The sequence below is a fragment of the Loa loa genome, assembly GCF_000183805.2.
Source record: "Loa loa unplaced genomic scaffold supercont3.97, whole genome shotgun sequence".
NCBI classification, from domain to species: Eukaryota; Metazoa; Nematoda; class Chromadorea; order Rhabditida; family Onchocercidae; genus Loa; species Loa loa.
In genome coordinates, this window is record NW_018108277.1 from 86,970 (window position 1) to 113,001 (window position 26,032).

General features: G+C 30.2%; 4 protein-coding genes across 4 annotated transcripts in view; 2 read left to right on the forward strand and 2 right to left on the reverse strand.

Annotated features, from left to right (window-relative positions):
• Positions 1–1,055: 1,055 nt before the first annotated feature.
• On the forward strand, positions 1,056–2,716 carry LOAG_03981 (hypothetical protein; the record flags this gene model as incomplete). Its single annotated transcript, XM_020446469.1, has 2 exons — positions 1,056–1,361; positions 2,621–2,716. 2 exons carry the CDS (start codon positions 1,056–1,058, stop codon positions 2,714–2,716), a joined length of 402 nt encoding a protein of 133 aa, XP_020303193.1.
• Positions 2,717–5,187: 2,471 nt separating this feature from the next.
• On the reverse strand, positions 5,188–9,007 carry LOAG_03982 (Btbd6 protein). The gene is made up of 13 exons (XM_020446470.1): positions 8,931–9,007; positions 8,514–8,680; positions 8,269–8,404; positions 7,965–8,077; positions 7,667–7,809; positions 7,364–7,558; positions 7,052–7,219; positions 6,715–6,847; positions 6,483–6,604; positions 6,166–6,283; positions 5,896–6,006; positions 5,745–5,816; positions 5,188–5,524 (listed from the first exon to the last, which is right to left on the reverse strand). The coding sequence occupies exons 1-13, from the start codon at positions 8,956–8,958 to the stop codon at positions 5,369–5,371; spliced, it is 1,662 nt and encodes a 553-aa protein (XP_020303194.1). The 5' UTR covers positions 8,959–9,007; the 3' UTR covers positions 5,188–5,368.
• A 1,073-nt stretch (positions 9,008–10,080) lies between these two features.
• LOAG_17580 (TPR Domain containing protein) lies at positions 10,081–21,610 on the reverse strand. The gene is made up of 30 exons (XM_020450240.1): positions 21,469–21,610; positions 20,869–20,979; positions 20,540–20,688; positions 20,069–20,180; positions 19,796–19,912; positions 19,601–19,710; positions 19,187–19,271; positions 18,974–19,117; positions 18,559–18,659; positions 18,280–18,392; positions 17,986–18,125; positions 17,348–17,484; positions 17,068–17,217; positions 16,866–16,986; positions 16,477–16,620; positions 16,235–16,342; positions 15,488–15,619; positions 14,821–14,967; positions 14,412–14,576; positions 13,967–14,033; positions 13,512–13,594; positions 13,164–13,250; positions 12,881–12,973; positions 12,624–12,692; positions 12,372–12,476; positions 11,700–11,933; positions 11,416–11,503; positions 11,068–11,192; positions 10,637–10,780; positions 10,081–10,273 (listed from the first exon to the last, which is right to left on the reverse strand). Exons 1-30 carry the CDS (start codon positions 21,586–21,588, stop codon positions 10,148–10,150), a joined length of 3,627 nt encoding a protein of 1,208 aa, XP_020306106.1. The 5' UTR covers positions 21,589–21,610; the 3' UTR covers positions 10,081–10,147.
• A 2,316-nt stretch (positions 21,611–23,926) lies between these two features.
• LOAG_17581 (hypothetical protein) overlaps positions 23,927–26,032 on the forward strand; it is a 4,545-nt gene continuing 2,439 nt past the window's right edge. Inside the window, exons 1-3 of the mRNA XM_020450241.1 lie at positions 23,927–24,073; positions 25,175–25,402; positions 25,840–25,920. Of these exons, the coding sequence (XP_020306107.1) occupies positions 23,969–24,073; positions 25,175–25,402; positions 25,840–25,920 (414 nt within the window). The 5' untranslated portion in view covers positions 23,927–23,968. The remainder of the gene's footprint in view (positions 24,074–25,174; positions 25,403–25,839; positions 25,921–26,032) is intronic.

Here is a 26,032-nt window from a genome sequence, read left to right on the forward strand (position 1 = left end):
GCTAGTATTTTGTTTTTTTCAAAAACTTTACTTTCTCGCGATAGTCGTCCCTCTTTAAAACGTTTGTCAACTATATATTCACGAGTTATTAAGAAATCCTTTGTGACAACTTTATCAAATGGATTTTTAATATTTGAAAATTCCCTCCATTAATTTACTAACTTATTTTAAATTCAAATCAGAAAAAAATACTCGAATTTATTTCTCAGTTAATACTGCTTTATTGATTTAATTTTAATTGACAGAAAACAGAAAATGAAATGGGAATTAAAAATGATATAACCATATTTATTATTAAAGTGATATGGCCATATTTCTTATAAAAATGATATGGCTATATTTATCATTAAAATGATATGGCTATATTTATCACTGAAATGACATGGCTATATTTATTTTATCTAGATAATATAAAATATTAAAAACCCGCTGTTTTTGTTTTTGCTGCATTATGGAACAATTTAATTAAATACCAATAAATTGGGCCTCAATTTTTTTTTTTATTTGTTACCTTTTTTTCGTAAATTTTTTTTAACAATCGATGGTGAACAATTGAAATAAAAGAAGATAATTAATTATAGATATAGCTATTTATCAATCATGAAGATTTATCAGTCACAAATTTTATCAATTAGTTTCGCAAATTTTATCAGTTAAAAGCTTTGTCAATTACAACTTTTATTAATTGATTTCTCAAAATTTAGTTGCAAGCTTTTTCAATTACAAGTTTCACCAATTAATTTTGCAAAATTTATCGATTGCAAGCTTTATCAATTACAAATTTTACCAATTACAAGTTTGAATTATCCGATCAATAATCATTTCAACGATTATTCAATTAACGATAATAATTCATGTTATGAATTTAAAAATTTTCAGTTCACAGTATTAGTTATAATATAATTTTAATTACTAATAGCAATAATAAATATGCTGTTAAGAAATTATATAATTTGCAAGAAGTAATTAATAATTGTATACTTTTATAAAATATTTGAATAATCAGAAAAACTTTTTTCTTCCTTATCTATTTCAGAATTTTCCTTATTGTGGTAATGCCAGCAGAAATTGCATGTGGTATCATCGTCAACAGTTTCAATGGACTTACAGTTGGTTCGAATGAGCTTAATGGTATCGGAAATGAAATTATTAATTCCGTTGATTACAATAGTGATCCTGAACATGTTTCATCTATCCTGCGTGATGTTTTCACACAATCTGCTGCTTCATCTATTCCGGTATCATCTTCTGTAGTCATAAATTCATTCCAAGGTAACGTTGTTGGAGCAAATTCACTTCAAAATAATGCTGGAGTATCGCTGATACCAACAAGATCTATTGGAATTAGTGGCAATTCGCGGGTATCATTATCCATTATATCGATTTTTTGTTTATAATTTTCGTAATTCGATTGGATCGAATTTATCTAATTTAAAATTAGTTAATTTAAATTATGTGACGATAAAGATTTCATTCTTTGTTCTCTTTTTTGCAATGCTACTACAGCTGAGTACAGTAAATTATCGTGAATTTCTTAATTGATTTTCAATTTCCAAAATTTGTGTTTTTTTTTTTTCAAATTCAATAAAGCTGAATTATTTGGAAGAAATCTTCTAAAACATTTGCTGGACAAAAATGATAGTATCCATTATATTTACATTCACTTTTTTCCTCTAAAGAACTCTTCATATTTATTCGTTTACTTAATTATGCATATTTTTCCTTGATATTTATAATCCTACCGTAAACCAAATTGGCATAAAAGTACAGTTACTGTATATCAAATCTTGAGGGCGAAACCTGTATAACATCGTCATTATTATTAACTTCTAGTGATTTCAAAAAAAAAAGAAAAAGAAAAAATATGTTAATTAGTCTTACAAAAGTAAAAATTTGCCGTACAACAAAACATACGACTACTAACGAATATTTTCCAAATTTTAGTTTACACTATATTATAATCTTTGTTTATGGTACCCTTTTGAAAAGCAATTCGTTCTTGATATCCTGAATTTATCTACAGTATATTTTAGCTAATATTCCTTCCAGTACTTACCGATCAAATAACATTCAGAATGATGTCGTTTCCCCGTTAAAATTTTTTTGCGATAATATCAAATCATTTAGTTGTGTTTAATCATTCCAGATATTTTTGAACATTAGTAAATACGCTAAAATCAAATTTAGTTCTTTGAAAAAAAAGTTTAAGCGTGAACAGAACAAAACATATCAAACGAATAAATTAGCCGAAATTTAAGCAAACAAAAAGCAAGAAGATCAAAGATACCTCTTGACCGAATTAATTAAACTAATTAATCATTTTAACTAATAATATTACTGCAAATTTTATTCTTTTCACGTTATAGAAAAGAAGAATGCATTAAAATTCCCTGATAAATATAACCATTAACAAGGAATTGTTTGACACTTTGATAAAAAAAAGGAAAAACATTTCTGTATATTTTGTTTTATTTATGTTTCTAAATTAGATGCATTAATTTTGACTGAGTACATCTAATTATCTATGATTATATCATATCTAAATTACTTTTAATTAATTATTTTGGTTTTTCTTCTCTAATGTAAAAACTAAATATTTCATATCATATTATAATTGTAGATTAATGAATGGGAATTATTTCGGATACGAATGCGAATTTGGGCAGCACAATTACAAGCAAGATATCGATTGGTAAGTGTGTATTATCAGTGGTAATACTAATTGATAATGATATTTGAAATGAAAATTTAGTAAATAAATAAATTACTCGGAAAAAAAATTATGGTAAATAAATCGAAAAAAAAAGCTAATGAACAAATAAAAGGGATAAATTATCATATTATCATTAGGAAAAAATAAATGAAGAAATAAATTTTTCAAATTTATTAACTACGACAAACGAATAAAAAAGTGACAAAAATTATTTATTTTCTTTTTTCTCTTCATTTTAAAATTTTTTACAAAATACTTTTTTTTAATTTGAAACTTTACAAGAATAAACAATAACAAACATTTTATTATCGTTTCGCATATTATGCATAATTCAATTGTGAAAGTAATGGAATTGGGAAATAATAGAATTAAATTTGATAATTTTGTTTTTCCTTCTTTTTTTTTTACTTTGAGCTTCCTACAAAGGAATTTAGTGTTGTGAGAGGAAAGCTTCAAAACTTTAGGATCATTTTATAGATATAAAAAAAAGCAAATGTAAAAATAAAAAAGAGGAAAGAAAGATAGTTGAATGTATGATAACAACTGATAAGTAGTAGAAAAATCAGTGTAAAGTTACCCTCAGAAGATTACAAGTTAATATAATCATAACCATCATTATCATCAAGGATTAAAGAGTTATAAGTGCTTGATGATATCAAAAAGAAATTCTTTTTTTTGTTAGAGTAGACGAAAAAAAATAAAAGTTGTGATTAAAATGTTACATATTGCAAAGGATGAATTAATAAATATGTAAAATTTTGAGAAAAAAAATATTTGAAAATATGCTTGGCTTTTTTTTAAACTTACAATTGAAGTTGACAAAAAAAATTTAACCTTTTAGTTTTTAACTTATAATTAAACAAAAACGATGAAGTGTCTCAAAAATTTTTTTGGAAAATAACGATAAAAATCTTAACTTTTTTTGACAAAACATATTTCAAATAATCCTTTAGCTGAAAACTGAGAAAATTTTAACAAAATTCAATCGACATTTCCTAATAATCTACAAATTATAAATTGAAGAATATCGTACAATTTGATTTTAATAGTTGAAGAAAAAAATAATAAAGTTATATCGTGCAATAGTAACCTAATTTATGAAAATCTAACTTGTGTATCTAGTTCAAGGAAGAAAATGACATGAAATATCAACATCATTTATAATTTATTTATGTGTTTCAGTTATTTACGAGAAATGACTTTAAAATAGATTGTTGAAATGAAATATTGACATCATTCATGGACAACTTTCATACTTTTTTTTCAAACTTTTATAGTTCTAATTAATTAATTATAGTTTGGAAATCTTTCAGTACTATTTGCGATATCCATATGCTTACATCTATTGGAAATATCATCGTAAGAATTCCTTCTAATGGCTTTTTATCCAAAATAGCGATTTATATTCATGATTCGATCCTACTCGAGCTATATTTTTCTCCTTACATTTTAAATATAAGAAAAATTTCAATCGTAATTAATCTTTCAGAATTATGAAGAAAAATTAATCAATTCGAATTATTCCTCATTTTGAAATATATTAAATTTTCGACTTTTTTTTGTTCAAGATTTCGAATTGATGAATTTCTTTTCCTGACAAGATTTGAAATGCTTCGTAAATTTTGAATTAATTGAAAAATAATACATTATTATGATGGGAAAATTCTTCCATTTTCAACACACTTTTCCCCATTTCTAATATTTCAAGATTATTTTGATTTCTGCTTTCGATTTTGGCTATTTTCCCTTTCTAATTATTACAGAATTGTTTAACTAAACAATGAATTGGAATTAAAACTGAATAAAAATTAAAATCTGAAATAGATTACAAATTAATCTCTAAGGACTAGATAAATTTTTCCAATATTTTTTAGCATTTTCATGCTTAAGTATATTTTGTTAAGATGAATATAAAGTAAAGCAGAGATTCAATCCATTTTTGGAAGATAGTAAAGATTACTAAGATCGATTTCAGATTACTAAATTCGATAATAAGTAAAATGGCGGAAGTGTTGATTAAATTATGAAGTGAATATTGCAAATTAGAATAGTTCATTTTAAATTTGCCAGTACTTCATAAACTCATATGTAATAATCTATTTGTTTTTATGCTTCAATTTTTTCCTTTGCTTTACATGAAAAAAACATTTTTCATCTGTTTTTTTCTTTTCTTGCTTCAATTTATAATTAGTATTAAGTTTATTTGGATAGCAATTCATAAATTTATTATGCTAGCTGTACAAGCAATCATTTTAATTGTTTGATATCTTGTGTATTAAAAAAGATTTTTTCCCAACAAGTAAAATAAAATACAGTTGAGATGAGTAAGTATTTAGTAATGTGAAACAGGAACCTAACATGATTATAGTCTATTTTTTAATCCTACTATTAAAAATCTTTCAGAAAGAAAAAATTTCACGCTCATCAGAAATTACCAAAGTCATGACAAGAAACTTTACGAACTATTAACTGATCTTGCAACTTCTGTTAAAATAACATTGTCTCTTGCACAAGTTAGAATTGCTTAATTTCTTATCCGAGCACAAAGTTTCCTTGTTCCGTTTTTAGATAAAGAAAAACAAAGAGAGAAAGACAGGAGTGGAATTGGTCAGAGATAGAAACCGGAAATCTGCAAATAGCTTTCAAGAAATAATTTCATGCATAAAATGCGATAATTGGTATTTGACCGCCTTGAACACCCGTCCCATTTTTACTGTCAGCTGACGGCGTGAAATAAAAATTAACAATATTGTTTTCTTCGTTGTCACTTCTTTCTTCCTTATCAATGGCAACCGAAACTTCTGTCATACCCTAAAACTTGAAATTTAAAAATGCACAGAAATCCAAAAATTTATAATGCTAATTGAGATTGGATCTAATTGCAAAGATATTGTGATCTTAAAACATTCGAAAAAATTATTTAACCACAGCTGCTAGATAACTTAACTAGATAACTTGGTTTCATCCCAGTCACAATAAAAATCCACAAATATACAGCTGAAATCCCAATTTCATGCGGTATAAAACTTACTTCTTGGCCAAAAAAGCTCAAGTTTTTGCCTTCCATAATAACCGATGCTGTATGCTTGACCTCCGGCTCAATCTATAAAAGGATTACAAATCAAAAAGTAAAAAATCAAATTTAATTTCTATTTACCAAAAGCAACAAAAAACGAAGTTACCTGGACAGGATGGTCGAAATGTAGCAAAATTGGTTCTGAACAACCCGTTGAGGTAAGAACTGCCTTCCTACTTTCCAACACTTCATCACCTTTCTTTAATTCTAGTTTAACCTGAAATTTCAACAAAATCAGATTTTTTCATAAAATAGTTTTCTTTCGAATGATGAACGCAATTCCAAAATTCATGCCAGTTTTCGAATGTTTCCCCTTCGGAAACAATCTGTAAAAATGTTATAAAATCAAAAATAATATTTAAAAAAAAAAAGAAACCGTATATTGTGAACTTCTTTCACTACTACCATACAATCCGTAAGCAGCAACGTATATGCGGCGATCGACTAGGAATTGAATACTATCACAACGACCACGATAACGCCACTGATTTGTTCTACAAACATTTACGAATGTAAATTCGTAAAATCTTTCGAAAGGTTTTTCTATGCATTGATTATTGGATGTTTTGGAAAAAAAAAAGATTTTAAATGAAACAAACCTCACATTTCCATGTAAAATAAACTTTGCATGCTAAATTAAAAAAGAAAAAAAGTTTTTGCTAATATATAAAATTTATTTAAAAAAAGGCAAACCCTTCCAAAGCTGTTTGAAATCGAAGGCATGAAAACAACTGTAGGCCACTGCGTTTATTTATTAAGAATGGTAACTGGGGTTTTTCTTCTGCAGCAAAGTGTAAAAATATATCATTGATTTCCTGAAATGATCTGTATGGTTCTCGATAAATATGTATATATCACTGGAGTTTACATCGAAACAATAACGACTCGTTTTGTTTTTCTGCAGAAACAATAAAAATAATTATACCTGACAAGTAAGCAAATCCATTTTAGCTGGGCCATTAGCAAATTCGTAGATCGTCATGGCGGGAAAACGAATGTGATACAAAGCGTTGTTTAGTACATTACGCATATTTATCTGTGAAACAGATATATCTCTTCTGGAAAAAAAAAGAATAAAGAAAGCAGAGGAAAATTTGCTTGAAATCAGCAAGAATCATGAAGGATAAATTGAGACCCAATGAAAACATGAGTAAACTTTTATTACGTCAGATAAGAAAATGGGAAATACAGCTGAATATTACTAAAATTTCTAACTTCCTATTTCAGCTACAGACTAAAATTTTTGCAATAAATTAATTTACCTGCCACATTCAGCTTTTGCCCATTTCAAAGCTGCTTCATAAACCAATTTTTCACGGATAAGAAGCGTATTACGTGATAAAATTTCGTCAAATAATATAAAATCGATATCACAGAAAGCATCCGATGCTAGAACTCTTTCGGCATCCACTTCCACTAATTTCCAACATCTCAAAAATTTCGATGATTAAATCTTTGATCTATAAGCCTTTGAGGTATCAAAAAATGAGCAAATTTAGGATCTTAAAAATATATTAACTGAAAAGTTGAGCTTCCATTGGAGAAATTGTTCTTGCAAATACTTAAATACTTACCTATCCATTAGTTCGTGCTCTTCCTCAAAGAGTTGCCGTTGAGAGAGCAATAAGCAAACATTTTCTGCCTTCAAATTAAAATTCAAAAAATCGATGGCTGTCTGCACCAGATGGCTTATCATATACTTCTTTGCTACATAGAGCGTAGAAAGCGCATTTGAGGGATCCAATTCAATGCTGTCGCAGTAAAGATATCTGCAAAAATCGACAGCAATGGAGAAAAAACAGTGATTTAAGAAGTTGTATTGTAGATTTTAGAAATTTAAAAACTGAAATGTCATAAATGCTAAGGAAATGACAAACTTCAGTAAAATTTTGAAAGCAACTGGTTCCACATCCGGCAATTTAATTTCATCATTCTTTTCGAATCCACCATTAAACATAGCATTAAAGGGAGCTGATGCTATTGCCAAAACATATGAATGAGCCGGAATTCGCTCACTATTCTGAAAGCTCTCATGGAACTTTTAAATTTTTGAAAAGTCAATAAATTCAAACTGAAAAAGTGATGCAAGATAAACGAAAGAAAGAAAAAGTTTTTTTTTAAAAACATAAAAAATCTTAAAAAATCTTTCGATTATTTTCAAATCATAATACCAACTTCGCCAATGCCAACAACAAAGTGAACATCAGCAAGCCATTCATTAAGGTACATTGAAGCATTTCGTTCTCTTAATGTTGATTTGAATCCATTTCCATTAGACTTTGGTTTCACTAAAATTAGGCTTAAATTAATTCATAAAGTTTTCGTTCCTGAAGTATTATAGCAAATGGTTAAGTTCAACGATTTTTTGTCCATAGCTAATGGCTAAGCTCAACAATTCTCACAATTTAATCGAAATAATGAAATGAAGCAAAAGAAAAATCCAGTTTCGTCTTATATTAAAAATCCAAACAATACAAACCAGTTTTATTTCGTGGTGCACGTGATAATGTGCCACCAACTGGAATGGTAATACTTACACCATCGTATCGTTCTTTAACCCTTGAAATGCATTGCGGTAGCTGAGATTGTGAAACTTCCGAATTTTCCGCAAAGACCTTCAAATTTCTTATTAGGAAATTAAAATATGAGGAATGAATGAGAATAATTAGCTAAAACTTTGTAATTAGAAAATATATAAAGGAACAAAGAAGAAAAGAAATTAACCTGTTGATTGTAGCATTCACCATTACGAACTGTTATACAAGTGACAGATGTTAAGAGTTGCTGACCACTGCTGTTACCATTAGTGCTAGCTTCGAAATCGATGCACTGAAGGTTTGATATATCTTCAGTAGGTGACATATCCTGCATTCCGTCTCCTTGTTGAATGCCTCAAAATATGAAAATTAAATTTTTGAACAGCAAATGAATAAAGAAAATTCAGGATATCATTTATTTTCTTCCCTTCCAATTTTCTGGTTGAATATTACTTAACTATTTGATAACATTCACATATTTCTTTAGAAGAATGTGTCAATATTCTATTCATATCAAATGAATGAAGAGCTAGTCGACTTTCTAATTAATTTGGGTATATTTTGAGGAAATGGAAGATAGGGACAAAGAAAAAACGATATTTACTTGGTCCGTTTTTCATCGGATTCGACATTATCGATTGTTAATTTATTCCATTGACTTGATTATTAGCCATACAGCTCTGAACATAATAAATTAATAGAAAAGGTTTAATATCTTAAGCTATACAGCAATGCCTTCCAATATTTTTTTATTAAACTTAGTCGACTCAAATTTCAAGTTACTCAATTGATTAAATCCATATCTCGTACTTTAATGGTACATTTTAGCTTCAGGGATTTTTAGAAAGACATGTTCTAGCGTACATTATGACGATACGCTATTATACGATCAAAATAAGGCAATCAAACAGCACTGAACCATATTAAAACATTAAAACTATGATCTTATTTTTTGAGATTTGGATAAAGTTTACATATATTCCAAATAAAGATTCAAATTATTACATGACTATTAATGTTGCATCAGTATACATCACAATCGTTTATTTCAAACAAAATGACGATAAAATAAAATTCACAACCAATATAATAATAGCAGAATGTAAAAAAAGTTAATACACGCATAATGAGCAATAATAATAGTAGAAAAATACCATAAAATATAACCCAATTAGAAGAAAAAAAAATTCAATACTTCCTTATTCCTCAAGAAAATGAGTAAAATAATTAAGACAGTATTTGCTGCAACTATTTGATCACTGGAAAAGAAACTTATTTATGATGATCCACAATGATGACTGTATTAGTGACAAATTATAGACAGAATATAATGATTAATTACATGAAATGCGTAACAGTCATCGAAGTCTAATCAAGTAGCGGTGAATCGAAAGGAATGATTTGATAAATAACAATAATAGAGGGGAAAATAAACAGTTAACAGAATGCAGAAATTAAAAAATAATAAGCTTCTTCGAAGATTATTGACCATAAACAAAATACCGAAACCGCTGTTATTACCATCATTATTCAGAAGTTGCATAATGCCATATTTTGCACAGATATAAAAATTATGTAGAGAGGAAGAGTAATTAAAATATACAAATATTTTCCTCTCTCTCATGTTTCTAGTTACGTAAAACCAATTCAGCAAAATAAACGAAAAAAAAAACAAAAATAGATTTGAAATAAACATTACTTTAAAAACTATGAATATAGAGTTCAAAACAGAATAATAGTTAAAACAAAAAAAAGAAGGGAATAATAGTAACAAAAAGAGAATAGCTAAAAAAACAGAGTTTTCTCAAAACAGACTAATAGTTATGACTTTATAGACAAATTTTTAGCAAAACAGTAAATTGTACGAATTCGTTCCTTTGCTGGCTCAAATTTGGGCTGCATTGATAAGGTCGAATAATAGAACATTAATGCATGCTGATACTTTTCCTGCAATTTCGTTAAGAAATTGAAATTTAAACTAATTTCAAACTCCATCTCCATACTAATATTTCTTGATATAATTCTCGTCCTTATTCTGTGGCAATAACTTTTAATCTAAGTTTGGAATCCTTTGAAATTGGTTAATATAATATAGTGAGAAGATAATGCGGAGAAAAGTGAGAAGTTACTAACAGTAAATATAATTGAAATGTTACTAACAATAACAAATGTAATTCAAATGTGAATGAGAATATCTTTAAAGATTAAAGCTTAGTAATACTTGAAAAATAAAAAAATTCAGCTGCCTTGTCAGATAACATATTTAAATTCTACCTAAATCAATGCGCAAAATGAAATTTAACAACTTACCAGCGAAGCATAAATATTAGCAAGAGTAAAGTGTATAGCGACAAGTTTGGGTGAAATCTTTAGTGCAAAACCACCAGCAATCAAAGCACTATGCAAAAGTCCCGCTTGCTGATATATATTAGCCATACTGACTAAAGCTACGTCCTGAAAGGCAAAATTTATCTACATTCAGTGGCCAGAAAAAAAAAGAAACCAACAGTGACTATGAATCATAAATTCAGATGATGACTTCTGAAGCATTTCGCTATTTCAATTATTTCATATTTGCAAAACTATTATTTTTGAATGTTAAGTTTCATCCTGCCTCCTTGATCAAAATGCCTGCAGACTCTGATTTTATATGTGTAATGAAGAGCGAAAATTAACCGTTCCTTAAATCAGAGCTGTACATTTATATTCTTCTATATCCGTCAAGAGAAAAAAAAAATCACTCTCATATCTGGTGGAGCTGAATTCAACGATTGTCTAAGACATTTCAATGCATTCACAGCATCACCTTTTACACGCCAGTACAAAGCTGAAGCAGTTGATAAAGACCAGTGTACGCCGCCCTTATCTAGAAATTCAAATGTCGGTAATAATGACATGCGAAAAAGAAAAGAAGACTAAAATCTATTATCTTAAAAATTATTAAGATTACTTTCCACAGCTTTGGCAATTTTAAAAGAAATTGTCGAACCAACTACGATAATTTATATTATGCAAATCACAGACATTAGTAATAGAGATAACAAAGATGGTTTTAAAATACCTTTTGAAAGAAAAGGAAAAAAACTTGCTCAGTGCAACTGACAATGCCATTGCATCTTTTAGTCTTTTGGCAACCACCTCAACTCGTTCTTTTTCTTTTCCTAGTTTCAGAAATGCCTTAAAATTACAAAGTTACGAGAAACAGAGAGTGAATAATATAATCAACTTTTGACAAAAAAAAAGCAAAAGAAGGGTAGGATGAACATATGCCTGATATTGTCATTAAGGAATTTACAAAGTACACGCAGTTAATCAATAAGTCTTTACTAACATTTTTTCTTTAGTTCCTTCCTGACAGAAATTTAAAACGTACATCTGTTAATCCTTTCTCCGGTTTGTAATGAATGAACTGATGACGAAGATGATAAGCTGGTAAATGGTCAAGAGTAAGAAGCGGTGAAGGTGACAGTAATTCTGGACAAATAGGCTCAAAATCTTCGTCTAGATCAACTGTTGTTTCGAAATCAATGAATTCATCCAGATTTACTCCTTTAGCCGTTGCGGACAGCCAAGTTGATGTGCTCTGTTCACGAACAATCGCTAAGCTCTGAAAAGACTAATTAACGTATCATTTTCTTAAAAATAATTTGAATTTTTAATTCTAGAACAAGTAACAAAAAAATAGACTTGGATAAAATTAGCTTTGTAACTTGAAAATAATAACGACAATTTTAAATCGGTTTTGAATTTTTGTTCTTAAAGATGATTGAGAACTTCTACTAAACCAAAGACTGTCAATACAGCATCACCGATACGTAACAATATTCGACTGCCTGCTTTTAAGCATTATCATCATAGTCCATACGCCTCAATCTCGCTATCTGCTAATATGGCTATCTATTTTCGATTAATCGCCAAAATCACCATACCATCACTACTACTACAAAATAATACAGAACGAAACGTGCAATTTCATGCAATATCAGTTAGCATTGTTAGAAATAGTTAAATTTAAAATGCTTTTTATATCGTTCAAATTACCAACCATTTTAGTGTTCGCACAAAAATTACTGTTTGATTTACGTTTTGATGGCAGTGGCATATGAGAGAAACCATTCGTGATTTGATGTTTAAACGGCAGAGGTAACTTCTGTAATAACATGTTCGGTATAATCGTTTAGAATTGACCCTAGTGGTTTCAGTTTCCTAAATCTTCAGATGGTTTTAGATGACTGTAAAAACACATCAAACTGTTCAACCAATTAATTAAAAGTATCCGAAATAGAAATTTTAATACTGGAGGAAGCGGGATGTCAAAAGCAATCATTCTTCGCCGTTCCGGAACGTGCGCCAAAGTCAACTGCCCCTTAAACAAAACAAAAAATAATAAGAGAACAACAACAAAAGGCTATAGTTAAAAGATGTATAGAGAACTTAAAAGGTCAGTAGATTTTAAATTTCGCATAGTAACATGCTAAAACCATTTAGATGTTAAAGATAAATATAATAGTTAAAATGACAGGGAATATTTATTGCATACAAAAGTCAGTTTACCTCTGGTATAACTATTTTGTCAACAAAGACATCCAACTCCCAAGAATTAATCACTCTGGATTCCTTTAGCACATCACTTTCCGTAAATAAGATCTAAATTCCGCAATACCAAATCATTAGCTTTCTCACAAACTTTTCTTTTTAGAATAAGAATCAAAACAACTGAACCAAATCATGTTCAATCAAAGAAAAAAAAAGTGATACAAATTTGTGAACAGTATAACAGACACAAATTCGTTCTGTAATGATTAACCGTCTTAATAAATCAGAAATTCGAGTAAACCTCGCTCTGGAAGAAACTTTCCGTTGAAGGGACAGTCATTTTCTGGATTTTCCGCAAACTTTCTTCAGCCCCATAATCTAACGGGATCTGAAATATCCTTACTGAGAAATACAATTCCATTTCTGACTGAGCTCACAAAAGATATAAATATAACTATCATCAAGACTATCCCACAATAAACTATATAATAAATTATAACCCACCACAAAAGATGAAGAAAATCAATATCAAGGTAATGTACTACGTGGAAATTAGGATAGATAAAAGTGCAAGTAAATAAATGAAGTGCATATATTCGTATATTCCCGATATCTACTTGAATAAGAAAAAGAAATGAAGGAATGGTACCTCATCAGAAAAATCCATAGTTGTTTTCAATCCAGTAATTTTTGCTTGTCTGGTTAACTGTTTTCGCACTTTTTCATCAGTTTCTGCAAGGAAAACAAAATTAATTGTAAAAAATCTGAATATAATTTAACAAACTTTATTTGCAGGAATAGCTGCTTTCGTTTGGAGATTGAAATAAAATAACGGAAGTCGTTTGTATTATTTCATTTCAGTATTGTTTTTTTCCAGTCGTATTCTACTAATTTTTTATGTAAATTTTTGAGAAAGAAAATTTGATCGTGTAACTCTAATTTAGTAAATAATGAATTATAAGATCACTTTCAAACATGCTTTTATCACCTAACATTCGTCTAATCAAAAAGAACTGGCTATTTGTTTTATGAAATCCCTTTATCAATTTAGTGAACTGAATTTTAAACGACAGTAATGCCTGACAATATCGAAATAGTTCATACCCTTGCTGCTACTTGGATTTAACGGCAAAATAAAAAGTGCAAATGAAAAAGCACGCTTGCAAGAATCCTGAAATAGAATTTGCAATAAATACCACTAATTCCGCAAATCTAAGCTTGTTATTGCTTCAGTTGTTTATCAGTTGCGTAGCAAAGTGTAGTCTGCAAGATGATTAATCTATTTCCTTTGATCACGACACCACTTTCAAACATACCTATTCAAATAGGCCCGAGTATTTTAACTGCTTAGCAAATGAAGATCACTTAGGATGTAGATAAGTGAATTTTTTTGGTATGAGATGGTCTTGTATTTAGTATTTGGTGTTAATAACTGCAATTTAATATCAACTAAAATTTCATTAGCAAATAGTAAATAGTATATGAATAATATAAGGAAAAACATGGATAAATAAGAATTAGATTAAGAAAAAAGAAAGCAATAGCTAACCTCCCCTTTCCTTTTAGAATCTATGGCGCAAGTTATTCCTATAAATGCACCTTCCTTGGATATCATGAAACACCGATCGCTACGAATACCAAGACAATAAACATTCGATTCCGCTTGGGAACAACAACGTAAATGTAGTCGCTCACCAACCAATTGTTGCTCGTTCTAAAGCAATAAAGATGCATTTTTTCCACAATGTATATATATTTCCTATTCAAATTTTTATAGTAATATGTGTATCTTGTAGAATACATGTTCATCCCCTGAATCCATTTGATCAAAAAAACAATTTAAAAAAATTATACTTTTTAAAATGTGAGAAAATTGTCAAAAAAACTAAGCTAAGATACGGCAAGGTATAACAACAATCAAAGAATCAACTTGATAAAAATCTTGATAAAGTTCTTACTTTACTCAAACATTTCAGCGCACGAAGCATAGCAACAGCTGGTTGAAATAACGGATCCAAAATAACTGCAGCACGAACGTGTACCAATGCGATGGTATGCTTCTTTTGCAGAATTCTTACAATTCCCAACAAAAAATGTATTATAGGCTGGAAATTTTTCACGGTTAAATTTAAAGAAATCTGATTCTCACAGAATCTTGAGAATATTGATATTGAATCACAAAATATCAATTATATAGTGCGCTAATTTCCTATTCAACTCCTAAAATATTGTAAGAATAAACCAATATAAATTGAAGTTAGTAACAGGTGTAGCTCAATAAGTAGGAAATAAACAATTTATATATTACACGTATTGCATATACCAATTTCTTATGTTGATCTTTTTTTTTTCTCGTATTTGCTACCCTACAGGAAGAAAAAAGAAATCGAAAAAACTTTTCTAATATTCCGAGATTTTGGCACAAAGTGATGTAGAGGCCTAGCTTCTACTTAGATTAAAAAATTCTGATTAAGTTATTTTAATTTGGTTTGAAATCAAGAGATATGCTATTCGATTCTTATTATTTCAAATCGTAGGACTGTTTCCTACAGTTATGAACAAAACACAAGATCTTAATTATAGCCAGAATTTTTAATTCGAGAACTACAAAGAAAGAGAACAAACCTCATTCGGATCAAGATGCATAGCACTGTTCAGCAGAACGGCAGCGTCGTTTAGATGATCGTCATAACTGATACCAGAACGAATAATGATCTGCGCTAGTTGCACCAATGCAACATCTGCGTATCGTTCAGGCTGAATATAATGAACAGTAACGAAAGAGAAGAAGAACCTGCTTCATATTTCTTAACCCCACATAATAATCTAACATTAATAATATAACCTGAACTTAAGTAAGTAAAACGTACGAGGGAAATACGCATGAATGGTATATGTGTTAAGTTTGTGGATAAACATAAAAGAAAATGAATAAATATGATGTGACAAAGATACCAAAATTCATATACGACTTTTTAAATGAAAAGAAGAAAAAAAGAGCAAAGGATGAAAGATTAAAATGGAAATAAGCAAGGACGAAAAACCTATAAAACAGCCTACAAAACTATAAATAGCACCACACAAATTTGCATGTAAGCTTGTTTGCAGCTATTGAGAACTATGAATTGGGCTATCATGCATATTTATATTGTGTGGAGTAATACAATGCTTCCAAAACACAGGATAGTTTAACAAGAATATGAATCTTATTCTTCCGGAATTTGAGAGTATCTAAATTAACCCTACTTTGAATTCCTGAATCCTGGCTGGAACTACGACCAAATCATATATGAATGCAGTGATATCTCTAACTTATGAAATGCTTCCATAAGAAATTTAAAGGTTAAGAAAACTGTAGTAAAATTTTCTAACCTTTATCTGTAATGCTGCACGAAGACAAGTAACTGCTTCACCTGGTGCGCCGACAATCCGCCAGTACAAAGCTGCTAAATTGTAAACTATCCATTGCGGTCCAATTTTCTGCAATTTAAATGAATTTAAATTTAACTGAAGTAAAAATGAAAATAAATTACCCGTACCCGTTCAAACTCAGCAGAAATTCATGCTAAATCAGTTTTGTCCAAAAAAGATGTTTCACGGATGAAAAAACCAACGTATTTCATAAGAGTTCCAATACGTTGCGCAATATCTGCTTCAGTAATCTTATCATCCATAATCTTCAAAAATACCATTCGAAGCTTATCTTCCGCAAATTGTAAGGAAGGACTGCGTTCTGCAGCTGCATGGATACCAGGCAGCTGGAAAATCTCCTGCTTACGAAGAGCTTAACTTTTTCTGAATGTATAATCTTAAAAATGAATCTAAGAGCTAATGTAATACTGCTAATAAAATGGATATAGCAAAGAATAAAGCTGATAGTCTTCCACACGTCAATTCGAATCACCTCAGGATATTCAAAATTGTTGAGCTATAGATCTCTAATTATTACTGGTGTCAGAACGAAATCGTTTATTTGATAAACATCACGATGACGTAAAATTACCTTAAGTATAGCAGGCAGCGATTCTTCGGATATATCGATACCACATACAGGTGGATTCCATGGTAATGGATGTTCCTCACCATCGTTCAGGCCAAGATATTTGCCAAGTAAATCAGATGATCTAATTTAAAAGCATGATAAAAGACAATTAATAATCATTATTAAAAAGAACATGACGTTACAACTAATATCAAAAGATCACTTGAATCCTTTATTTTCTGGACTTAAGAAAAGTTGCGGGAGGTTCTCCGGCGTTGGAAGCGAGAAATGCCAATAAGTGCTTTCACATAATGTTTTGTTCGGCCAACTGCTGCTCAAATAATTCTCCAGAAGTTTATTGGTTGATGGTAAACTGAAAGGGATTCCACATTACTATAGTCAACAATTCATGGAATTATTCCCAAAAAAAAAAAACCAACGATGAATTTCAATATTTACTCTAGTTTTGCACAAAGATTCTAAATTTCAGGTCTGTAATTTACAGTTTTCGTGGATAAACTGGCTTGCCAACTGGCTTATCCATATTCATTTCTTTCATAAGCTCTAGTTTTTCCAGAAACACTGTTAGCTCGTAGGAATCGTTCAAATTTTCCACAATTCGCGCATTATATTTTGGTGTCTGCAACATATTTTCTACAGATGCAAACTCATCCGCCACATACGAATTTTTGCAATAGCCTATCTCACATTCTAAATACTCAACTTTTAACATTCATTAGTTTGTTTTATTTAAATTTAATAAAATAATTAAATTATGAACTGGTTTTAACACGTAGTAGGGGAAAACAAATGAATTAAGTAAACTGATTCAAACATTTTTTATCGATATGCAGCCAGCAATGGCCACTTCACTACTAAAAATGCCTTCCCGATCATTACAGTTAAAAGAAAAAAAAGGATACTCTCCAATATCCTAAAATATAAACCATAGCATAACGAAAATGTGAAATGAAGTTTATAGTCACTATAAGTTATTAACAACATCAGTTATGGAACCTTGGTTAACCTGTAGCATACCATAGTAACAATTTTAAATTATGCTGAAAAAACTTTTGCTTGAAAATTCATGTTGAATAACTGGATTTTAACCTAATTAACTTTTCTATTTCAAAAGACACACATTCTTTGCTCCATTTCGTTTGAAATTTGCCACAAGTTTACGATGTCTTTCGTCACGAACAGCTCGATACTTATGCCAATCGCTTACGCTGCACTGCATTACTAAACGACCCGATACTGACACTGAACGGCAACTCGAATCTATAATCAATGTACCAATTAATGCACATATTTAGATATGATTTGGAAAAACGACATATATGAACTTATTTGATATGTTAAGCATTTAGCTTATATACATTTATTAAATAGAAAAGTATTGTTTAATATGTAAGGTAAAGTAAAAAAAACTTACAGGGTAGGCTACCGTACGTGAAATAATCATGAATCAGAGTAGATTGTACCGCTTGTTCGAGACCTATAACATTCCCCTTCGTACTTTCTTCCAACTTCTTTATTGCCTCATATCTTGAAAATAAAATGGATGAAATAGAAGTTATGAAATGAGTAATTTAAAAAGTAACTCTATTTTTTTAACTGCTCATTATTAATCATTAAAGTAAGGATGATCCATTAGAAATATTTCGTAGGAAAATAAGGGAATATATGAATTATAAAGCAAGCATTATGATACTTGTCATTATATAAATTCTTCTCTTCAATTGTATCAAGCAAATTTCTGTGCTGCTCCTCCATTGCACTGATCAATTTTTGGTCGCATTTTAGTGCTGCTGCCTAAAAAAAGAAATGTTACTTTATTAAGTCGGTTTATAACCCAGTAAATTGATTGAATCTCCATCAAAGTTTGCAGTGATATTATGAGTCCAATCCATACCAGCGACTGAATTTTCTGACGTATACAGAAGGATATAAATATGGATGAAAAATTGACAATTCTATCGCCCTATCTATTCCATTTTATAGTTATCACTACAGTGCAAAAAAGGTCTTATTACAACTATTGTATTGCAAACTGAACAAAACCATCCGGTCAGATCAGTGACATACAACAACAATTATCTTAGTTTGAAGATTATTTCAAAACGCACCTTAACTTGGGCACTTTTCATTGATGGATCTATTGAAAAAGCAATGTCATATTGCTCAATCGCTTCCGACCGGTTCTGCACCAATGCATACGCATCGCCAAGGGCCATACGTATCAAAGCATCATTAATTTTTAATAATGTCAACTGGAAAAGATTATAAATTAAGACAAAGTTTACTTGGATCTGTATCTTTAATTAGACAGAAACACAAACCTGATAAAGGACGATTGCATCTAAAGGATAACCAGCACGATGAACCAAATTTCCAAAATCAAACATAGTACGAGCCTGCATTTCTCTGCAAAGTACAGAAAATGAAAAAGGAAGACATCGCCAAAAAACTCAAAAATTAGTGAAAGTCTAAAAATCCACTTAATACCACCAACAATTTTTCAAGTTCTCAGCTGCAATTCTACTAAATTTATTTCCAAAAAAAATTCTGTACAAAAGAAATGCAACTTAAGAAAATACAGAGCTCATAGTCACGGAAGTTTATTTAGTACATTTAAAGATGATTAACCTCATACAGAACGTTTCAGTACCATTTTTTCAGTAAAAGAAGGCTTTCATAGAATTTCTTGTTTCCTTTCGCTACTAATGGAAAAATGATCCAATTCTATGATTTACTTTGCTGTAAAATGAAGAGCACGCCGAAAACATTCTATAGCTTTTGGAGCATCACCTTTAATTCGCCAATAGAGGGCTGCTAAACGCAAAAACGAATCATTAGTTGGTTGCTGAAATTATTCCATTCAATGAAATATTTTAAAACTTTTGTGAATTTCATACAACAACAGAACTAATGGAAAAGTATAAAATAACCATTTCTAATGCTCTCGCAACATGGCTACCGAATTCGGTGGTTGCATAATTTGGCGGGAGTAACTTTTGAAATGCTGCTTCGGGAATGATCTTTAGCTTGTCACGTTGCTGTACAGACTGAAAATATGACTACATTGAAAAATGAAAACTTGACAATCCACCAATTAATTAATGTTATGTTCCTAATTTCATCTGCAATAATTGAATCAATAACAAAATTCGTTGAAGATATGTAATACAAAATTTTTTTTTGCTATAATATTAATATCATACCGGGAAATGCTCAAAGGCATACATACTGAACTGTAAATCGTATGTACAATGTGGTTCCACTCTTGGCTTTTGTTTATCATCATTGAATTCAACACTGGCTAAAATCTCTAGGCTGAAAATCAAAATGTAGACAAGAACTTCAAATAACTGGATCTTTCTTAAATGGACAACATAAAGATGATGGCAATCCATGATATTTATCTACCTATCTCAGTTTAAGTTGATATTTAGAGTTATAAAGTTCAAATCACAGCAGTTTAAGGCCATCATTTAGCTTTTTCTCTGAAACGCAAGTTTGGACTTGTAAAGGAGCATAAGATCAAGCGAGCATGCATTTCTAAATCTGTTCGTAACAAAGTCAGTATAATATCTTGTGCTTGCTCAGCCGCTCAGCTACGAAGTGGAAAATTAAAGATGCAAATATAAAATTAAAAAATGTATGAAATTATTCGAAAGTCTTGAAATGCTTACTCTTCAACCAACTTTCCAAGAGTATAAGCTAACAAGAAAGCATCTTTGCTGGTGGACATGAATCCACCCATTATACAATCTTTATCAGTTTTACGAATTTTTGTTTCTAGTTCTGGATCATCGGCATTTTCGTGTATATGAATGTTGTTCTGCAAAACAGTTAGCTCTTTAATTTATAATCAGTTAGATGATGTGTTACGAATTAAACCTAAAATAATAATTTCTGGAAAATACTGTCAGCCCAAATTTAAGATATCATTAAATAGTTGGTATTTTCCCAATTCACGATACTATTCCTGCTTCAACCAGATTAGAGAAACAAACCAAACCTTATGTTTTTTAATGGAACCTCGCATGTGTGCAATACTATCCAATTTTCGCCCTTGGTCCAAAAACTGTACCAGCGAGTGAGGCTGCACCATATGAAATGGCGAACCAGGCTGGAAAGGAAAATTCCCAAGCTGATAATCGATAATGAATTTATACTGATAATTAAATTCCAACATGATAAATGTAGACTTCAGCAACTCTCATTTTGAAATTTCAGCAATGGTTTCTCACTTTAAATATTTGGAAGGAAACAAAATGAAAAAACAATTGAAATGAAGGTTAGCCAATAAAAGAAAAACTGCATACAAAAATTAAATATGATAAATATTAAATTGATAAGTGAAAAACTAAATACGCATGATGAGTATGATATAGGTGTGATATTTCACTCAAACAGAGGAGCAGGATATTGTGCGCACCAATCGTCCTAATTTCGCTTTTAAAAAGCTTTCGTTAGCTTCATATCTAATTACTCTTATAGAAATGCTCTTGATATTTCATGTAACATTTCCAATTCTTAAATTAGACTTCTCAATGTTCAGAATCATTTATATCATTTAACAGTTATTATTTTAAAAAAATCTACAAGCATAACTTACAACGGATTTTATCGTAAGTCCATCATCGGTAACCATCCAATGAGTAAAGCATAATCCATCATATAAGAATAATGGCAGTATGAATAGAAGGCAAGTCTCGACACATATTCCTAATATCATTACTCTTCTAATGAATCTGAAAAAGTTTCATGCATTAGATCAAAATTCCTTTGGAAGATTTAAATTTAAATGTATCACTGGACTACCCCATTTATAGTGCATTCCCTTTTAATACGATTCAAACATGTTACATATGGAAGGAAAAAAGTTTTCAAATTGATAATTTAATAAGAAAAAGAAATGTAAAATTACCTAACCACATCGGTTATTTTTAAGCCCCTCATAATTCATAATGCCAATTTTTCACTTGTCACCTATTACTCTTAGCTTAATGTATAAATGTAGACGTAAATGTCTGAGGACTAAGGATAATAAAATATAACAATCACAATGACATAATCGTTATTATTATTGCTTTTTAATAGCATGAAGTACAGAATAATAACGATATATTTACAACTATAAGATTCTCCAATTTATTGGCAATATCCTCTATGAATACTATATTACGTTTATTATTAACAATATAACAACAAACAACGTAAAGTAAACATAAAAGAAGGATTTGAAAAGAAAATCAAACAAAATAGCAAAGCAGAAATTATAAATGAAAACAAAAAATGCAAAAGTAAACATTATGTGAATTACAACAAAAAACTTTCTACACTCATACTTGTTTAACAGTAAATGTACAATATATTATACGAAGTTTATGTATTAAAAAAATGGAAAAAGGGAATGGTATAAATAAGAACAAAGAACTGAAAACTAACAGGAAAAAAGCAGAAATAGAGGAACAGAAATATAATTTAAAAAAACAGGAAGAAAAGAGAAATAAAGAGTAGGAATAAAAAAAGTGGAAATAAAAAAGAAAAAACAGAAAGAGAGAAATGAAAACAAAAAATAAAACTAAAAGAAAGAATAACGAAACAGAGAGGAAAAAAAGATGGAAACATAAAAATGGAACTGGGAAAACTGAAATGAAAAACGGAAATGAAACATACAAACACAAAAACAGAAACAAAAAAGGGAGAAATGAAGAAAAATGAAAAAAAGAAATGGAAATAATAAAAAGGGAATTGGAAAAAATAAAAATACGGAGTAAAAAAAGGAAAAATAGACAGCTTGCCATTCAAATCGTTATCCCATCCCTTCATCGAGTCTCGTACATCAACATAACCTGTAAATACCACTTAGGGTGAGGTATTTTGTGACTCGGGTCACGGAATCACCTCGAAATGATCGTTAGTCTCTTTTACGTCGAACATTAAGCTGTTGTTATTAGATTGGTTACCTTTACATGAAACATTAAGTTGTTGTTCTTCTTAGGTTGTTTACCTTTACACGAAACACTAATTTGTTGTTCTTTTTAGGTTGTTTACCCTTATATGAAACATTAATTGTTGTTATTAGGTTGGTCACCTTTACCTGGAATATTAAATTGTTACTAGTTTGTTGCCTTTACGATGAACACTAAATTATTAATATCAAGTCCCTTATCTTTATATGGGACATTAAATTGGTACTTATTAGGTTGATTACCTTAAGCTGTTGTTATTAGGTTGAAATATCAGACTGTTGTGATTTGGTTGATTTGTTTTGGTTGAACTATAATTCATCGTTTATTGTTATTCAATAAGTTTGGTTATTTTGTTGAAATTCGTATATCCAACAAAGTTTTTGTTGCAAATGTTGGATGTTTATAGGTGAAAAAAAAATTTCTTGAATATTTATACGTAAAAGAATTATTTTGAAATTCTGAAATTTTTGGAAATATTAGTGAAATGGAATCATACTATTTCATTATGTTTATATTTTATTACGTGGTTAATATGAAAGTGATATGTTATTAAGTATTAAGTAAAAGTCACTAGGTAAAAGGTAAAAGTTACTGTGATTTTATTATATGACAGTGATTAATGTATTATATGAAAGTAATAAACGAATGCGTGAACATTACATGATCAGTGGCACATTATTTGAAAACCATGAGTGACTTATTACATGAACGTTAGTATTAGGTGAAATCATCACATGGAGATGACTAGAACATCAGTACTAAGTGAAATTGTCACATGGAGATGATTAATACTCTACGACGTAATAGGTCCATTACATGATATTTGTGAAAGTAGTCATTTTCTTATAAGGTTACAAATGACTAGAAGCATAAATTGGAAAGAAATATGGGTCAGTTTAGATGAATAAACGGAAGTTTTACGAAATCGAATTTCAAATAACTTGAATTAAAGCTAAAAATCAATAAACTAGGAGTAATGAAATGAATAGTGAAATCTAATTAGTTGGATTATCAAGTTTTCGAGTTTGAAATTTGCTCATTCAGACAAAATTTTATTCTCTCCTGTCGGTTTTTGTCAATTTCTTCATATATCAATTTAATTTCAGTTAAATTCGAACTTGTGTAGGTAGGATAACGATAATGTATGGTCATCAATCGATTCCACGATCGGTAAGTGCTGGACAGTTAAATGCAATGATGTCACATCCTGGAATGGTCATTACTTCGCAGCAAATGATGAATACGGTTTGCTTTATTTATGTTTTACAGTTGCTTATTATATTTCACTGAGTTGATTGGCGAACGATTGCTATCCTTTCTGCGTTCATAGTTAGGCATTGCAAGCGAGGATTTGGGAAGGGCTGTCTATTCACGCTTATTGCAAACGCTACAAACATGGATGTATCCTTCCACTCAGCGCAGTGGATTTTTTAGGTAAGGCACAGCGTGCGCGGAACTGATCCAACTGTTTACTTCTAAGGATCATTCGCCAGTGTCTAGTGAGTGCAGATGGTGACAGTGATGTTTTGTTGGATTATTCTTCTCTAAGATGGAAAGCCTTACAAGGAACTTCATAAACGAACTTCATTGCCTGGCTTTGGAATTAGAATTATCCTTCTCCTAGGACGGCTGCGGGGAGGCTAGCAAGCCCATCCTACTCATGGACACACTTTGTTTGCCCTTCAGGGGAGACATGTCTGGCGTGGGAGACCCTAACAGAAGTATAAGCTACCGCCCGCATAACTCGCAACCTCAGTAAGGCACGCAAGTTTCCCCCTTCCCAGATAAGGGGATATCTGCATTTACTACCTCTTTAATTTTTTTTTTTACTTGTACATGAATAAACAGAATAATTTTGTGTTTCGGACTTAAACTTTTAGTTCTTGAAACTTAAATGAAATATTTTACATTTCTAAACTTACATATTTCAAAGAAAGGAATCTTTTTATTCTCGGATTCCTCATTTTAGAACAGTTTTCTCTTCTTTCGCTTTTGATTTTCGAAACATTGAAGAGATTTAGAGAAAAGTAAAACGAAAACGAAAGGGCTAGCAAGTGAGACTTTTCTGTGTATGATATAAATAAAGAATCAAGTAGCGTTACAGCCGTTTTGGGACTTTTCGGATAATGACATTGGTTGATTGTTCATATATAACTATTGTTAGTAAATTAACGCTTAATCATGTACGTATTAGTTACTACGGATTAATGTAATTAATTGCCACGAATTAATTGATTGCTTAAGATCATATATAATTAGCCACTTTAAATCGAAGTTCATTCCATTTTCCAGTTTTCAGTTGTATTAACAAATTGAACAAAATTTCTATTTTCCTTCAAATTTCAGCCGCAAGGTGTAATGGTTTCCCAGGCTGGTTATCCACAAGGTATGATCAACGCTGCTCAACCACAACCACAAATGATGCCATCACAGGCTCACATGGGTCAACAAATGATGAATACACATATGGGTGTCGTGCAAAATCTCAATCAACCAGGCCATATGAGCGTGCAGCATCAACAAATGCAATCGATGCAGCAAGTTCAGATGGCACCGCAACAAGCATATATTCAGGTAAAATTCATATTTAAAACTTTTTCAATTGAATGCTCAGTTAAAACATACACTTGTGCTTGAAATTGCAAATTAAAGATGATCATATAACATGAAATGAATCAGTTAACACAAATGAATACTTCTTCAATTCGGACGAATTCTTATGGAATAAATAAGAATATACTAAATATCGATCAATTTTGATTCGTGTTCTTTATTTTATGTTGTTGACGAATGTTCTTTGGCTTAAGTTATTGGAAGCATAACACTATTGATTTCGATTTTTTTCTTTTTTTTTTTTTTTGTTTTACGCAGACAATTTTATTCTCTTTACAATGGATTCTACATGCCATAAGGTGGCAGTCCTTTTTTGTCCTTATAAAAGGCTTTTTATACTTTTACCAGTTGAATTTTCCACTATCTTATTTTATAAAAATTCACTGAAATGTTTTAAGCAACAAGGAATGTCACATCCAAATTTCGTGAATGGCCAAGCACGGAGTCCAGCTGTTGGACCTGGCCCACAGGGGATTTCGGTACGTTTTTGGAAATCATTTTTCTTTCTCTTGAAATTTGAGAAAAACAAATATAGGAAGATACAGGAAGTATTTTTTTCAAAATTCTCATACATCTGATGTTGATACTTCA

Coding starts and splice junctions, on each gene's coding strand:
- LOAG_03982 (XM_020446470.1), bottom strand. CDS start 8,958: ATGTCGAATCCGATGAAAAACGGACCAA. Junction 6,605..6,714: donor TGGATTTGCTTACTTGTCAG/GTATAATTATTT, acceptor AGATCATTTCAG/GAAATCAATGATATATTTTT. Junction 6,284..6,482: donor TTTCAAACAGCTTTGGAAGG/GTTTGCCTTTTT, acceptor AAATGTTTGTAG/AACAAATCAGTGGCGTTATC.
- LOAG_17580 (XM_020450240.1), bottom strand. CDS start 21,588: ATGATATTAGGAATATGTGTCGAGACTTGCCTTCTATTCATACTGCCA. Junction 14,968..15,487: donor TGCATCTTGATCCGAATGAG/GTTTGTTCTCTT, acceptor AAAAATTTCCAG/CCTATAATACATTTTTTGTT. Junction 12,974..13,163: donor AAAGTTTCTTCCAGAGCGAG/GTTTACTCGAAT, acceptor TGCGGAATTTAG/ATCTTATTTACGGAAAGTGA.